Here is a 16,728-nt window from a genome sequence, read left to right as displayed (position 1 = left end):
GTTCTTTGCATCCCGGTGCCATGTGTTCCCCAGCTAACATCACTGGCTTAATACAGGCCACCTTCATCCATTGTTTTGTGCTGCAGTTTTGATGCTCACATACCCACGATATGTGCTTTCAGCAGTGGACAAGGTTTAGCATGGCTGATGCAATAGGTTTGCTGCTACATATCATACAGCACAGTGTGTTCTGACAGATTTCTATCAGAATCAGCATTAACATTTTCAGCAGTCAGTCAGTTGGGTTGACTGACCGTTGCAAACCCAGAAAATCCCACACAAGCTCTGACCTAGCTGTCTACCTATCAAAATCTATCCCTTCTCAAAGTCTCTAAAATCCTTCCACTATTTTTCCTGCTTCTAACGCATTAACTTTCAGTTCAATTAAATTTTATTTATATAGTACAAAATCCAGTCTGAACCCTGGCCTGAAACCCCTAGAGCAAGCATGGAAGCAACGGTGGCAAGGAAAACTTGTTTTAACAGGAAGAATCCTTGAGCAGAACACAATATGGAGGGACCCATCTGTCTAAGGCTGGCAAGTTCATTCATTCATCTTCTGTAACCACTTGTTCTTGTGAAGGGTCGGGTCTGGAGCCTATCCCAGCTGTCATCGGGTGAGAGGCGGGGTACGCCCTGGACAGGTCGCCAGTCTATCGCAGGGCTAACACAGAGAGACAGACAACCATTCACACTCACACTCACACCTATGGCCAATTTAGAATCACAATTAACCTAACAAGCATGTCTTTGGACGCTGGGAGGAAGCCGGAGTACCCGGAGAGAACCCACGCAGACACAGGGAGAACACACATGGTGTGTGTGTGGGTGTCTGTGTGAATAGCACACTCATGCTTTTAAATTTTAACTTTAATAATTGCATTTTCATAAATGTGATTACACAAACATCATGGAACTAAAACATGAGTTGCATTTCATGTCATTTGAGTACTGAACAGTAAGGTGTATCTCTGTTTGTCTATCTGTCTCAGAGTCCAGTGATGTTCTACCATGAAAAGCAGACTATTTCACTGCAACTACAATCTGCACCCCTTTACAACTGACATTCTTGATCATCTGAACAGTGCTCAATGTGTGACCTTTAATGTACCTTAGGTCAGACCTCCTGCAGTCATGAAATATCAAACTCTGTTGTCTCTCATCGTGGCCTTCCTTGGTTTTATGAGCCCATGTCTGACAAGGTTGACTCCCAGAGTCTCCTTCCCTATGGGTAAGTGAAACCTTTTATAATCATATGTATATTTTTCTTTATACTGCTGGCAAACTTAAAAGCAAGGGCAGACTGGTGTACAGGGACACCGGGGATTTCCCCAGTGGGCCGGGCCATGAGAAAAAGAAAAAGTAAAAAAGTCAGAGCAGAGCAGAGCAGGCTCATTTTGCTCCTCCTCCACCTCTCCTGTGTTTGTCGGACCATCACGTGACGCCGCGCAGGGCCGGATCAGTATCCCCAGGGGCCCCTGGGCACTGAAGTTCATGGGCCCCCTCCCCTTCCAAACACCCACACCCTCCAAAGTAGTAGAGTTGCTGCCCTACTAGACAGACTTACACCAGACAGACACACACGCAAAATGCTACACACCTTGGTCATTAAAGCCCACCTTAATTATTTGAACTCCCAGCCAATCTGACATGTCAAATCACACATCTATTGGTCAAAAGATGAAACTAATCCAACTGAGCAAGAAGCAAGTATGCCTGACCAGTTCAATAAATCTCCAGCCATCTCCATCACAAACAATAAGACAATGATAGAATGAATAAAATATAGTGTTCATTGAAAACAATCAGCCTACATTATCAGGTCACACAATCACATCAAATTATACTACTCATTTCATAGACAGCATAATAGCTCTTACCTTCAGAAGTTCTTTTTTCGTGTGTTTTTCTTTGCGAAGTTGCAGATCAAGTCCTCAAAGTCCAGCTCCCTCACCAGCTCAGACTCAAAAGCCATCAAAGACAGTGAAGAGAGCCTCTTCTGACCCATGGTTGTCCTGAGTTCATTTTTTATTCGTTTCAGTCGTGAAAATGTCCTCTCTCCCTCACAGTTGGACACAGGCAGTGTGAGGAAAAGTCTGAGTGCGACAAAAACGTTGGGGAATGTTGTCTGCAGTCCATTCCTGAGAACAACCTGTAATAGATTTGCAGGTGTCTTTTCTTGTTTAGTGCTGACAAAGGCCCTAAACTGGATCAGCTCATCAGCTAAAGCAGTATCCATGTCAGTGGGATATGAAGAGGAGAGAGCGTTGGCCCGTTTGCGTAGGTCACTGTCATCGCAGTCCATGTCAAAAAGGACACCAAAGCGACTGTTAATGTCTCTGTATGCGTCCAGGCATTTGTCCAGTCCTGAAAGCAAACTGTCAATGATAACACTGAATGTCTCAACTTGAAACTTTTTACTCCCATTGAGAACAACTTCATTGTCCACTGTCTCATCAACAAAGGCCTTTCTTTTACTCCAGCGGTGGGTCTCGTCCTGGTAGGTCTCTGTCACACCTGTGACAGCCCGAGCAGATGTCTCAAAGTCAGCAAATTGCCCTCTTAGTGATGCAACATAAGTGTGCAGTGATTCCAAAAGGTGCACAGCGGTCAGATCCACATTCCTCTTTTGCAAACCATTGCTCGTAAGCTTGAAATGGTGTAGCACAGTGTCCCAAAATATAGTCATGAGTGCAGTCTCCAGTTTCCCAAGCTTGTTACTAGTAGTGTAAAACCCGGATCTTTTGAGGGATTCGGATCGGTCTGAATCACTCACTTGTATGAACCGGGTTTTGCGAGTCACTTGAGTCACTTGAGTCACTTGACCCAAAATGGCCCGTTTTCGAAAGAAAGTGTTTCCAGTACATTCACTCAGACATAATAAAGCATAGTAAACACCTAATAAAGGATTATTACAGTTACCTGTTATTGCATTTATCAGTTGTGATACATAGCCACTGAAAATCATATCAACCCTGCAAGCATTTCATCAACCTGGGGGTTGATGGTAGGTCTAAGGGGCGACCTCTAGCGTGAAACGAGTTTAAAATAAGTCTAGGTTGCACCTCGACCACAAACCAACTAGATGAAAAAAATAAATGTAGGTCTAGGTTGCACCTCGACCACAAACCAACTAGATGAAAACATTAAATGTATACAACCAATCGGGTGAGAGCCCTTCTAGCCAATCAGAGGCGAAAAGGGCGGGACCTTCTACTTCAAACCTGGCAGCAGAACACGACTGCAGAGAAGCAAGCACGGCAGTACCGAACAGTTTTTTCGGTAAGTTCATTGACATAAAACATTAGAGACGGTTTATACGTGTTCATATCATAGACTGTAGGTTCATATGCAACTTTGTGTGTTTTAAAAAGTGGCATTGACCGACCGTGCGTTATGTGTTTAACTGTCGAGTGGATTTCAAACTAGCTGCTCACTCGGCTAACATGAAACAGGGCTCTGCAGTGTGCTTTCTGTCTAATATTCTGATATTTTTGGACTATTGGAGTTTAGAAATCCAGACATAAATCAGTGAAGCACTTATACAGACGAGCTGACATGGAGGTGTCCAGAAAATGCATTTTTTCCCCAAGATAATTTGAAAATGTTAATTTATCTTCATAAAAAAACAATGGTAGCCTAATCTATTGATTAGCTGTTAAAATGTTAACATTCAGTGGATTGTGAATATAAAAATTTGACTCCCAATGCAATGCCTAATTGTCTGCTTTGCTAATCAACAATGCTTTTAATATTTAAAATCAGGTAATGTTTTTATTTTATCATTATCTGGGACTTTTTGGCCTATGTAAATATAACCAATGTTTAAGAATTGTTAAGTAATATACTTCAAATGTTTTTCCAGCTTCACATGACAGACTGAGGATCTCGACTCCACTGCATTATACAACGTCTGAAAATACCAGAATTGTTTTGTCATTTTGACCTGTTGCCATTTTCTGCAAATAAATGTTCTAAATGACAATATTTTTATTTCCAATTTGGGAGAAATTTTGTCAGTAGGTTATAGAATGAAACAAAAGTGTTCATTTTACTCAAACACATAGCTATGAATAGCAAAACGAGGAACTGATCATTTTGAAGTGGTCTCTTAACTTTTTCCAGAGCTGTATGTGTACGAATCATGTTGGTCTCATTATTTTATTATTTTTTTAGTTTTTCAAAAGTGTTCTGATTATGTTTGTGTAATAAAACTTTAAAGAAATTGCACTTTTGTGTTGTCAAACTTATAATTTCCCCCCAAAGGTAGGTTCTGTTAATACATTGTATTTATATAAATGTGTTAATTTATAGCAAAAAATATTTATAATATCATTTATTATTCATTAAATGTATTATCTATATGTAAACACTGTAATTGTTTTTACAGTTAATCAGTCAATTTGAACAGATAACATTTCGACGTTGAACAAACGTTAAAACGACGTCGAGACCTAGACGCAGCCAGGGGCTTTAAAAGTAATGCTGAAATGCAGGTTGAAAAGACGTCAGATCGCAACGTCAACATCTTCTCTACCTGCATTTGTCAACCTCTCTTTAATTCCACTTCACTGCAGAAACAACATCTAAAACTCGACACATACAGCTGTAAAAAAATATATATCAGAATATTTACACTGGATCATTTTTAGAAGGTGAATAATGCGCGTTTAGAAGACATCTGTGTTACAACGTGACGTTGTGGAGACGTTTACGACAGTTAAAAAGACGTCGAGGTTGCAACGCGACGTCGTTTCAATTTGCATTTCAGCATTACTTTTAGACCTCCTGGCGACGTGTACGTTTAGACGTTGTTTCAACGTGTATTAGACGTCGCAATGTTTGCAGGGCAGGTGGCGCTGCTAGTGGTCAGGTCGAGTAGTACATTTTGTGATCTCACTCGGCGGAGAAGCAAATTGGACGAATGTTTGAATGGTGCCGTTTATTGATTATATATTAATCAAATGTGGGACTCAACTGAGCCGATTCAGTAGATGTCTAGATTTATGATTCATGAGTCTTCTTTGGTGGCTGATTCAATGAGCCGGATCCCGAATCTTTTTTTCCACCACTACTTGTTACACAGCGCAGTAGCCTCGCGCCTTGTGTCCTGCCGCTCTTCATCGTCAGATGCTAACATCTGTAAGGCTCCTCTTATTTCAGCATAATTTTCACAAAGAGCTCTTGTGGAGTCTCCTCTGCAGCTCCATCTTGTAGAGGAGAGCGATTTTAGCGTCAGTGTGATGTTGGCAGTAAACACTTTATTCCATCAGTGGGTCGAAGCAGAACAAAACGCATATAGTTCTTGAACGAAGTCAAAAAACTGGCTTGCTTTCCGGCAGCTATTTTCAACACAGTTCACACCAACCAAATTCAAAGAATGTGCTGCGCATGGAATGTAATGAATTAGTGGGTTGTGTTTCTTGAGATGAGCTTGCAACCCATTATATTTCCCCGACATGTTTGATGCGTTGTCATAAGCTTGGCCACGGCAGTTGGAGAGATCCAGCCCCAAGTCGCTGACCATCTTGATCACAGTCAGCCAGACTTGACCCAGTGTGACTGTGAATGGGTTCAAATCCGATAAATCGTTCTACTACTTTCCCTTTATCATTCACAAATAGGAACACAAAAGTTAGCTGGTCCACATGAGACATGTCAGGTGTAGAGTCCACTACAACAGAAAAATACTTTGCTGCTCGAGGATTCCCAAGTAATCACCATTGTGTGGAGATCCCAAAAGTTCTTCATCTCCCCGGAATGGAAGTCCCCTTTCACTCAGAAATTTTATGACAGTAACAACACGCCTCAATACATCCTTCCAGTACTGACTTTCAGCTTCAATTTGTCTCCCAAGAGAAGCATCCACAGTGCCCAGATGTTTAGTGCGATGTATAGGTGACAGCATGCATTTTTTGTGCTCACCGCTCATTTCGTGCTCCGTTATTCTCTGCGGATGTTTCCAGTCACTGAATCCAGTGACAAATGCAGTGTGTTGATAAAATTTAGCAAGCGAAGCAATAAATTTCTCCAGTGGATGGTGAATAAATAATCCATTCTCGTGACATAGTTTCACCATTTTGAAGATGTCGGGTCAACGCTTCGTTAGTGAGAGAGCGGGACTTGCTGCCAGCCTCACCCCCCCTCCGTGATGCTGGATACTTAGCCGCCCGATTCTGAAAGGCTGAAACTCCTTTGAGAATAATTTCCTCCCGGACACTCTCTGTAATTGATCCCCATTGTGCGGGGTCCTCTGAAATTATGGTATCCACCACTGTAAATGGACATGAGGAGGTTGCGTTACCATGTTCAGTTTGCTGACCGGCGTCATCTCTCGCTTTTTCCGCATCCCCGCTAACGTTAGCTGCTGTTAGCTGAGGCTGAGCATCGCTGCTAGAGCAGGGTGAGCTAATGTTGTCTAGCTCGACATCCTCCTCCTCTTCAGTTCTCGCTTTTTTGAAAAAGCTACTTATTAACGGGGCATTTTTTAATGCCGCTGCTTCTTTCTCCTCCTTTTCTTGTTTCTTCTTTCTTTTTGCAGCCCCGCTGGGCTCTTGGTTTCCGTCAATTCCGCTATCCATCTTCCGCGCAAACTTTAACTGATCTTAAACCAGCAAGACGTACCACCCGCTCTATGCCCACCCACCTTTACCACCTTTACTGTCCAGTAACTGACTAATAAAACAGGCAATCAGGAGACTGAATTTTTGTAAACAACTATTTTTATCCCCTGATTGGGTATTAATCAAGCACAAGGGGCGAGTTTAAACTTCAGGGAGAAAAAACAAAATCAAAGCAAAGCAAAATCGGATTGTGAAGGGCCCTTTTCTGCCCAAGGGCACCTGGGCACGTGCCCAGATTGCCAATATGATAGATCCGGGCTTGCTTCAGGGTGTCCCATAGGGTCAGACTGGAGACTTCCAAGGAGGCGTTCATGCCGAGGAAAAATTATATTTGATCTGTAACATATCTCACAAAGTTTTCATCCGATAATAAAGTAGAATTGAGTCGCCAGTGCTTTCTTGCTTGACCAGTGCCAGGGAGGTATAAGCTCAGAACGAGGGGGGCATGGTCAGAAATTACAATGCTTTTCAGTTTGCAGAAGCGGGCCTGTGTTATAAGATTGTTATCGATGAAAAAATAATCGATTCTAGTGTAGGTGTGATGGATGTTTGAGAAGTAGGAAAATTCTCTGTCCTTGGGATGGAGAAAACGCCACACATCCGAGAGACCATATTCAGAGAGGAAGGACTGTATGCATTTGGCTGACTTACTGACTACCGCAGGTCGAGGAGATGAGCGGTCCAGCTCTGGATCCAACCAGCAGTTGAAGTCACCACCAAGTATCAGAGAGTGCGAGTCCAGGCCAGGAAGAAGGGATAAGAAGCGCTCTAGAAAGGCAACATCATCTGAATTTGGGGCATAGACATTAGCCAGAACCACATTTCTATTAATTAATTTTCCTGATACAATGATGTAGCGACCATTTTGGTCACTGATAGGCCAGGTGACCGAACACCGCCCATCACTACCAGCCAGGCCTGGCCAGCTGCAGTGCATTACACACAACGCAGAGACGGAGCAGGAGAATGGCAGAGAGAAAGAGTAGGGCTGTTTGGTTTTATTTGAAATGAAACGATAGCAAGTTGTACTATTTGTAAAAAGGCTGTAAGATACAGTGGTAACACAACAAACTTGTATAAGCATATGGACATTTTTAAAATCCCCTGCCCACCTGGCCCGACCCCTGAAAAGAAGAAAAAAAGTGCACTTAAGCAGAGAAATGTTGTCATATTTTTGTATTGTATTGTACTTACTACACACCTCCGTACATTATTTATAATATTTGTTGTGGAGTGTTAATTTTGTACACTTTGTTTATTTAAGAAAAAAATCCAGAAAGAAGTACAATGAAGGAAGAGATTTAGTTTTATAATTGCATTGTAGTTTCTGAACACTCATAATTTGTCCTCAAGTGATCATTTTGTGTTGTTTCTGAACAGAAACTTTTATTGTGATAATAAAGTATTTTCTATTTACTTATAAACTTTACCCAAATTCTGTACTGGATTTTAATTGATTAATAATCCAAAAGGCAAATCACAAAAACACTTAAATGTCAAGAAAATTCATTCAGGTTTAGATTGATTCGGACTGATGATGCACCACCGTAATTATTAAAAAGTGTCGATATCGGTATCGGCGATACTGGCCCTGTATTTACTTGATATCGGATCGATACCAAATCTAGCGGTATCGCCTGGGGCGCCGAAAAGGGGGGGTAAAGGAGACGGATTCTAGGGGCCCATGATTGAGGGGGGGCCCAGAGAGGCCCCTAATGATGATGAAATTATAATACAGAAAAAATAATGACACTAAGTTATTAACTAACATATAATCACAAATGTTTTATTTTCAATGTCCTGGTAACAATAACTTTATTTGTTTTGGAAACATCAACGCCTGCAGGGCTCCCCCCCCCCCCCCCCCCTCTATTTATGTAAAATGGTTCAGTTCGACTGGGTCAGCTGCAGGTAGCGCACCGGCGGTTTGTCACACAGCGCCACAGCCTGCAAGTTACTGTTGCTGGTGGTGAGAGAGCGTTCAGTAAGTTTGAGGTCCACAATGTCTCAGGAAAGACTTTGCAGTCTTGCCATGCTGTCAACTGATAGTCAGTTGGCTAGAAAGCTGGACTTCAAAGACCTGATAAGTGATTTTGCACGTGAGAAGGCTCGGCATTGGGCTTTTGGTGAAAAAAGTTGAGCAAGGACCAGTGATTGAAAGGTTGCAAAAGGAAGCTTGACTCAGTCGGCAACGTTATATATTTGCCATTCTTTCATATATTAAGTTCTACTTAAATGATGAGAAATCATATATGGCCATTTTGTATTTTGATGGTGTTTTTGTTTTTGCTGAGATTTTTTTCTCTCCACTGATTATAATTGCTATTTTTTCATGGAAGAGTTTATTTCCAATTTAAGAATCAGTGTTGCAGCAAATAAATGAATCAAAATGAATTCCATTGTATTCAGAGTTCTCAGTTCTTCCCCTACTGTACATGTCAACTGTCATGTTGTTCTTCTTTCACAAATATGGTAATGATAGTCAAAAATACCATTAAAATGCATAATTGTATGTAAAATAGCATCAAACAATTTCGCCGCTGTGTTGGGGGGCCCTGTAAAGATTATTTTCATGGGGCCCAAAATCCCTAGCGGCGCCCCTGGGTATCGCACACCTCTAAAGGCATCAATGAGACTCTGATAAGTTTGTCAATAAAGTTGGGAGGAGGAGCTAATTGACGTACCTGCCTGACGCACGCAAAACACCTGCGGGTCAGTTCTGATAGATATGAAATATTATCTTGCCTGATACAGTTATGGGCCTTGAGTTTGACATGTGTGGTTTATAAATGATCATTTATTTAATATACAGTAGTATTAGCCAATATAAATAGTATATATGGTCATTTAAAAAAACAAAGCATACTAATAGATTAACAGTTAATAAATAAATAAACTTGTTTGTATTTAAAAAGTTCATTGGTACAGATTTCATTTAAGATTTAATTAACTGCACTTTATAAGAGAATGTGTTCATTGTAAAGCATTTCAAGCTTTAAGTATGACTAATTGCTTTCTTGATCATCCCTTTACTAAAAACACCAGCGCAAAATAAAACATACCAATGCTGCGGGCACAGAATTTAGTTTTGCCTTCTGGCAAGGCCCTCCAAGATATTTACTCATGTGGCCCCTTGGGAAAAATAAGACAGTGAGTGTCATTCGGCCAAATTTGATTGTATCAATGACCTGTATTAAAATCACTACATGCTGTTTAATCACTATACTACTGTAATTATTTTACTGTAGGCTACTTAAGGGTTCAGGTTAATGATTACTATATGATTATTGTCCAAAACTAGCCTGGCTGACGCGACTGCACATCTCAATGAGATGCTGGTCTGGAAACTACGTGTTCATTTTCTCGTATTTGAGGCGTGGTTTTACAAATGCCTAGAGCCGTTTATTGGGCGCTACGAATGTCTATCAAATGCGCCTGGTAATTCCCATGCTGCCTTGCGCGCGATTCATAGCCAATCGTATCAGCGTATCATTTATACCAGATAACATATGTAGAGTGACAGAAATTCGACGAGGAAGAAGAAGCTTTACTGTCCATGAGAAGACGATGGCGTTTAATGATTATTGCCGTTTGTGCAAAGTCAATATGAGGGTAGAAGGCATAGCCTATACGGTCACTCTGCAGACCTATTTGTATCAAAAAAAACACAGAGTCTATCTCGCTAAGCCCCATAGCCTTAGCCACCAACGGGGCTAGCTGGTAAATAAAGCCAGAGACGTTCTCTGATAAAGCTTTTGCCAAAGCCTGTTGGTAGCAGAGCAAACACATCCTTCTTGGCAGTGAAGTCTTTCACTATCTCAGGCGAAAATATGGGCGATGGTTTCCAGACTGCTTTTGCAGCGAGAATGAAATCGCGCGCAAAGCAGTATGGGAACACCCAGGCTAGTCCAAAACAACATAAAATGCAGTTTTTTTCATTAAGGTACATGAAACTTGTGTTGCCGGCTGGCTGGCTGGCTGGCTCACCACGACGCGCATGAAGTGGGCGGGTCTGTCAATGACTCCCAGGCCACTCCCCCCCCCCCCCCCCAGTCCGCCCCTGATTTAAAGGTAGCAAATTGGATGTTAAATAACGTATCATATGTGATACATGAGTTTTTGAGACCTCTACATGAGCAGTGTGACATTTTTTTCCCTGAAAAACCCGATATAAACAATTATATACATGCAGTACACGGATAATCAACCAGGGGACAATAATCTGCTCAATAGAGGGCTTTCCTGTCGTTCTACAAGACTGCCATTAACCAGGAAGTGGGCAGATGCGACTTTTGAAGAAGAACTTTGCCAATTTTGAAAAAGTTAAGGTAAGAAAAAAATTATTTTTTTTTGTGAAAAATCAATAGGAACAGTTACTGGGTTGATGCAATGTAAAATTACTTAATATTTCATAATCTATGGTTTAGTAAAACCGTGTTAAAAATGACGTATCAAATTTGATACAGCGGGTGTATAAGGTCATGTAACTAAATCAGTCAATTGTCATTTTATTGTATTTCATGCATTATAAATAACATCAAGCAACATACAGTCTTTTTATTTTTCAAGTAAACTAATTAAATGTTTAAATTACATTATTTGGTACATTCAGAGCAAAAATTAGATATGCAACTTGCTGTATCATGATGATTGATGACTAGTTGGGTGTTGCAATGGTATGATTGATAGCAACTTCGTTTTGCTTACTGATTTTCACCTAAAACTGACCTATTCAAAGAAAAAATACACAATAATCTGTTTTTTGTGTGCATGTGTGTTTTAGATGGCAAAAAAATACAGTGTTGAAGATGCTCTGAAGATGATTATGGATGGGAATTCAAGTGACATGGAGCAGCTCGGGGAAGATGATGATGAGGATGAGGAGGAGGATGAGGAATGGACTTCTACTGCAAGGATTAGGAAAAACCCAGATAGTAGTGATGATGAGGAAGAGGAAAACACAGATGGTAATGATGATGATGAAGGCCCAGTGAAAAAGAAGGAGTATCGGTGGAGAAGACATGAACCTCCATCTGTTGAGTTTGTGGAATGTGTTGAGGAAGACTCTGAAGAGAGGCTTGACTGGACACCATATATGTATTTCAAATACATATTTGAAACCTGGTCCGCCCTCACAAGTGCAGGAAAGGTCAAAAAGTGTGGCAGACCACTGTCCTTTCCAGAAGCAACGGCAACCCTTCCCCGGAAGAGGAAAACCCCTGAGCTGCCCCCTGATGTGAGAAAGGATGGCCTTCATCATTTCCCAACATGGGAAACCCGACAGAGATGCAAGCACTGCGTTGGCCACTTTGCCCATGTGTACTGTGAGAAATGTAGATTGCATCTTTGTCTGAACAAGGACAGAAACTGTTTTCAAGCCTACCATCACTCAAAATAAAAAGGTTGTGAACCGCATAATGAGTAAAAATAACTGAAATGTTATGTCTTCCAGACTTCCACCCTGCCAGTTCCATTGCTGCATTGTTTTTGTTGGATTTGTTGGATTTGTTTGTGTATTTTTTGTTCTCGAAAAAAAAAAATTCTTTGAGCATTGTGACCCGCTGTATCAAATATGATACAAATTAAAACTCCTATATGGAAATTGATATTTGAAATTTTTGTTTGTTTGTTTGTTCGGAAGGACCAATAAAGGCTCCAGTTTGAAAGAATTGGAATTTTCTGTCAATTATTTAATGGTTTGGGCTTTACAGGGTTAAGAGGATCACAAGCAATTCTTTATAGTACAGGTTTAATTTAAAAAAAATAAAAAAGAATAATTATTTTTCCAGTTTTCATTTCTGAAGCAAACTTGAAATGCCAAAAAGTACACTGACCAGAGGAGCATACATCTAATGCATACGTTTTAATGCATACCTGTACATTTTACTCACAAACCTTTATTTGGAGTTCAGTCATTTACCAGCTCACATGAATGAAAGAAATTTCTATGACATAACAAGTGGGGATGACAAAATCAAGGGTTTTGAAATCTGAATGTTCTGTGCAGTATAAGATTGCATTATGCTCACATCTTGATGCTTTTAGTTGTGATTACAGAATAAAAATGCTTAATCCCAGTATCAAATGCTTTTAAAAATGGTAGGTACTCCTGGGAGACATCTTACCTGCTTCAATAACCATGATGTCAGGAACACCACAGTACTGCTGCTCAGTGAGGATGGAAACATTCTTTATGTAGGAGCCAGGGATGCTGTGTTATTACTGAATGTGAGCCAGGATGACATCATACTGAAAACCAAGGTAGGGTAACGATTGCTCTTTGCTGACCCATTGCTGCAAACTGATCAGTACTTAATAATTAATCACCATTATACATTTTGAATGTATAAAACTCAAATTCAAGACAGAAATTGCACACTTTTTCTGCACTTAACTGTTTATCTGTGCTTTATTTCTCAGAAAATTGCAGATGGAAAAGTATTATCAGATTAAAATCTCTTGAAATGTTTATTGTAGACTGGAAGTTGTTTAAAAAATGACTTATTTTCTGCAGTTTAATCAGATGAATTAATAGTTTCACCTACCTATCATCATGTCACCCTGTACACCACAGTCTGCTTACTGTCTTCCCATTGTAATGTCACCCAACTACAACAACAATTCTATTAATAGGCCTGGGTAATCTGGCATTGAAGTCGGTGTTGGGTGAATGGCATTTTGTCTCCTTTGATCTGTCCGTTTTGAAGGAGAAGTGTGTCATTCACTGAACTTGGATACTGTCTGTCTCATTCAGGTCATGGCATATCCACAAACCAATTTTAACAAGGTCACTTTAACTCGTAGAGTTTCTTGAAAAATGTTTCGCCACTCATCCAAGTAGCTTCTTCTAAATGACTACTGGGCTGATCATCAGAAACTCAATAATCAGAGTCTACTAACAACCACTTACCTATTGTTGGAGAAAACTGTTTTGATCCTGTTTTCCTTGTCCAATGAATGGTACTCAGGATCAACAGGACCAAGACACTTTCCTCTAACTACAGGTAAGTATCTGGTCATTAACAGATAGTATGTGAGATTCTGATGAGCAACACCTACAGCTATTTGGATGAGTGGTGAAATGTCTTCAAGAAACTCACTTGTTTGTTGCACCTCTTTCAGTTATTTTTTGTATACAATTCTTAATTATTCCCCTTACTGTACTTTTCCATGTAATGAGAATAAAAGTGGTGTAGCTTTCTGTAAGTCAAAGGAATGTAAAAACTAAGATGTTAAGAACAAATACAACCAGTATATTTACCTGATATGTTCTTCGGGATTAGAACCTCACACAGAGACGGCAGCATGAGGGTAAGATGGATGTGAAGCTCAGCTTCTGTATTGGATTTGACTGTCCTGTTTTCTTTCAGCTGAACTGGAGTCCACCAGACAGAGATCTTGAACAATGTTCCATGAAGGGCAAGGAAATGGCAAGTAGTTGATTTGACTAGCTACAGCCCTGTTGAGCAGCTTTGCATTTTGGTTTTATTGAAACATGTTGTTTGTGTGTTTTTTCTAGGCTGACTGTCAGAATTTCATTCGTGTACTGCAGTTCTTGAACAACACACACATCTATGCCTGTGGAACATTTGCCTTCAGTCCACGCTGCATCTACATTGTAAATTTGTTTACTCAAACATTTAAGTTGATTCAATCAAATTCTATTCAGTTTTGTTTTATAAATTGTCTCAAGATGCTTTACAAAATCTGTTCTAAAAACCAGGCCTGAACTCCCACAGCAAGCACGAAGGCGACAGTGGCAAGGGAAAAACTCCCTTTTAACAGGAAAAAACCTTAAGCAGAACCCAGCTCATATGGAGGGTATCATTTGCCTAAGGCTGGCTGGGTAGAGACAGAAAAGAGAGAGGAGAGAGCAGCAAGACGAACGAGATAAAAATACATCTGTCATAGATACATACATCTGAAGCGTACATGTATAATCTGATGATGATGCAATTACATATAATACACTATGTACTCCCTATATAAGATATAGGGGGCACACAGCAGTTAACATGCTATACAGTAGTAGCACAGAATTCCATGACTAGTAATAGAGAAGAAATTAGATAAGAAATTAGAGGACAGGTATTCGGTGCCCAGTGCATCGTCCCCCTAGCCTGGTCGTTACCATCCTACGTTTCCGCCCGAAATTTGATTTCGGTCTGGCACGTTAGTCTGGCCCAATGTAATAGGAATCTGTCTCCGTAATGGGCGGATGCTTATTTTGAGGTTTAAAATCATTGGAGTTCCCTTAACCAATCAGCAACGTTTGGTAATGACGTATATTGTGCGCCGGAGTTCAGGCTCTTACGCTTACCACTTCCGCTTCCAGTTAAATAAATCAAACTTTTCCCAAAGCCAGTTGGAAGGAGAGCTACGACATCCTTGCCATTTATAAAATTGACAAGCCTCTTGTTCTGGTTTTAATTCCGTGATGCTCTCGAGAGTTGAGACAACTTCGCGGATGGCTTCTAGCGTCTCTTCCTCCGTCGCCATTGTTGCTATGCTGTTGAACTACAAGCTTCGCTGGACTACAAGCAACTCGGCATGCAAGTTCCGCGTCATCACTCAACTGTTCGCTGATTGGCGCGGACCGCGCGGTTACACGCGAACCGTGGAAGTGCAATTTGGCCAGACTCCGTGCCAGACCGAAATCAAATTTCGGGCGGAAACGTAGGATGGTAACGACCAGGCTATCGTCCCCCAGCAGCCTAGGAATATTGTAGAATAACTAAGGGATGGTTCAGACCAAGGTTATTATAGTTAACGAAAACGAACGAAATAACGAAAACTAAAATTGAAAAAACAATTTCGTTAACTGAAATAAATAAAAAGGAAAATTAAAAGAAAAAAACGATAACTAACTGAAACTGTATTGCGTGTTTAGAAAACGAACTGAAATTATAGATATAATTCCCTTCGTTTTCGTCTCTGTCAGTTTAATTATAAGCCTCAATTGGTTGGATTCATATGATCGATTTATTCTGCTCTGGCAGTTTTACGCCAGCAGCAGCGGCACCTCACGGTCCGTGACGTCACCTGGCAGCACCATGGCGGTTGCAGCAAAAGCTGGGAGAAAGCGGCAAAGTCCTGTATGGGACTTTTTTGAGTATGACGACGAGAAAGATGAAAGCAAGTGTCTTGTAGTGGAAACAGACTGTGACAAAATATATGGCTTGCATCTCAAGGGTAGAAACTCCGCGAATCTCAAAGTCCGTTTAAGAAGCTCGCACAAGGCGGCTAATGTCGAGTACCAAAACAAGATGTGAGTCCGCCGCCGCTGACCCCCGAAAGAGAAGGTTTAATGCAGGGGTGCCCATTACGTCGATCGCGATCGACTGGTAGATCGCGAACGTAGTGCGGGTAGATCGTGTGCCGTTGGAAAAAAAAAAAACGTTTTAGATGTTAATCTAAAACATCAATCGCACCTCCAAAACAAACAGCAAGACAAACCTTCACCTTTATTTATTTTTACTTTATATTTGCAACATGCCCCCAGTTCAACCGCACACATACACAGCCACGCCACGCACAACTTCAACAACAACTCAAGACTACCGTCTTTCTTAAAGAGACAGCGCTATTTTTCTAAAGGTGCAGTGCACCAATTTTTCTTGATAAAAATAAAAACAGATGGATAGAGCTTTTAACACTGTATCAACAATTAATATGACTTAGTATATATATATATATATATAGGTAGATCACTTTGACTTGGTCTCTGTAAAAGTAGCTCGCAAGCCAAAAAAGTGTGCGCCCCTGGATTAAAGGAATAGTTCACCCAAAAATTATTAACTCACCCTCATTTTTTAAACGTATCTTTTGTTGAATTTTATTATACAATACTCACCCTGACCTTTCTGAATCATGCACCTGACAAATAACCCAAAGTATGAAAAAACTAAAACTAATACTAAAACTTATAAAAACTAAACTAAAACTAAGCATTTTTGTAAATATAAAAACTAATAAAAACTAGCAAACCCACATTAAAAACTAATTAAAACTAACTGAATTGGAGGGAAAAAGGTAAAAACGAAATAAAAACTAAACTAAAATGAAAAATCCAAAACTATTATAACCTTGGTTCAGACCAGCCCTA

General features: G+C 40.5%; 1 protein-coding gene across 1 annotated transcript in view; it reads left to right on the top strand.

The window, feature by feature from the left end:
- Positions 1-849: 849 nt before the first annotated feature.
- The window catches only part of sema4ab (sema domain, immunoglobulin domain (Ig), transmembrane domain (TM) and short cytoplasmic domain, (semaphorin) 4Ab), a gene marked incomplete at its 3' end in the record, with an annotated part of 98,837 nt that continues 82,958 nt past the window's right edge, over positions 850-16,728 (top strand). Inside the window, exons 1-4 of the mRNA XM_084575483.1 lie at positions 850-1,231; positions 12,727-12,884; positions 13,994-14,053; positions 14,143-14,241. Coding sequence (XP_084431609.1) covers positions 1,135-1,231; positions 12,727-12,884; positions 13,994-14,053; positions 14,143-14,241 — 414 coding nt within the window. The remainder of the gene's footprint in view (positions 1,232-12,726; positions 12,885-13,993; positions 14,054-14,142; positions 14,242-16,728) is intronic.

This window comes from Chelon labrosus, assembly GCF_963514085.1.
Source record: "Chelon labrosus genome assembly, contig: SCAFFOLD_100, whole genome shotgun sequence".
NCBI lineage: Eukaryota > Metazoa > Chordata > Actinopteri > Mugiliformes > Mugilidae > Chelon > Chelon labrosus.
The sequence above is the reverse complement of the archived record's forward strand: the minus strand, read 5'-3'. Positions and strand labels throughout refer to the sequence as shown.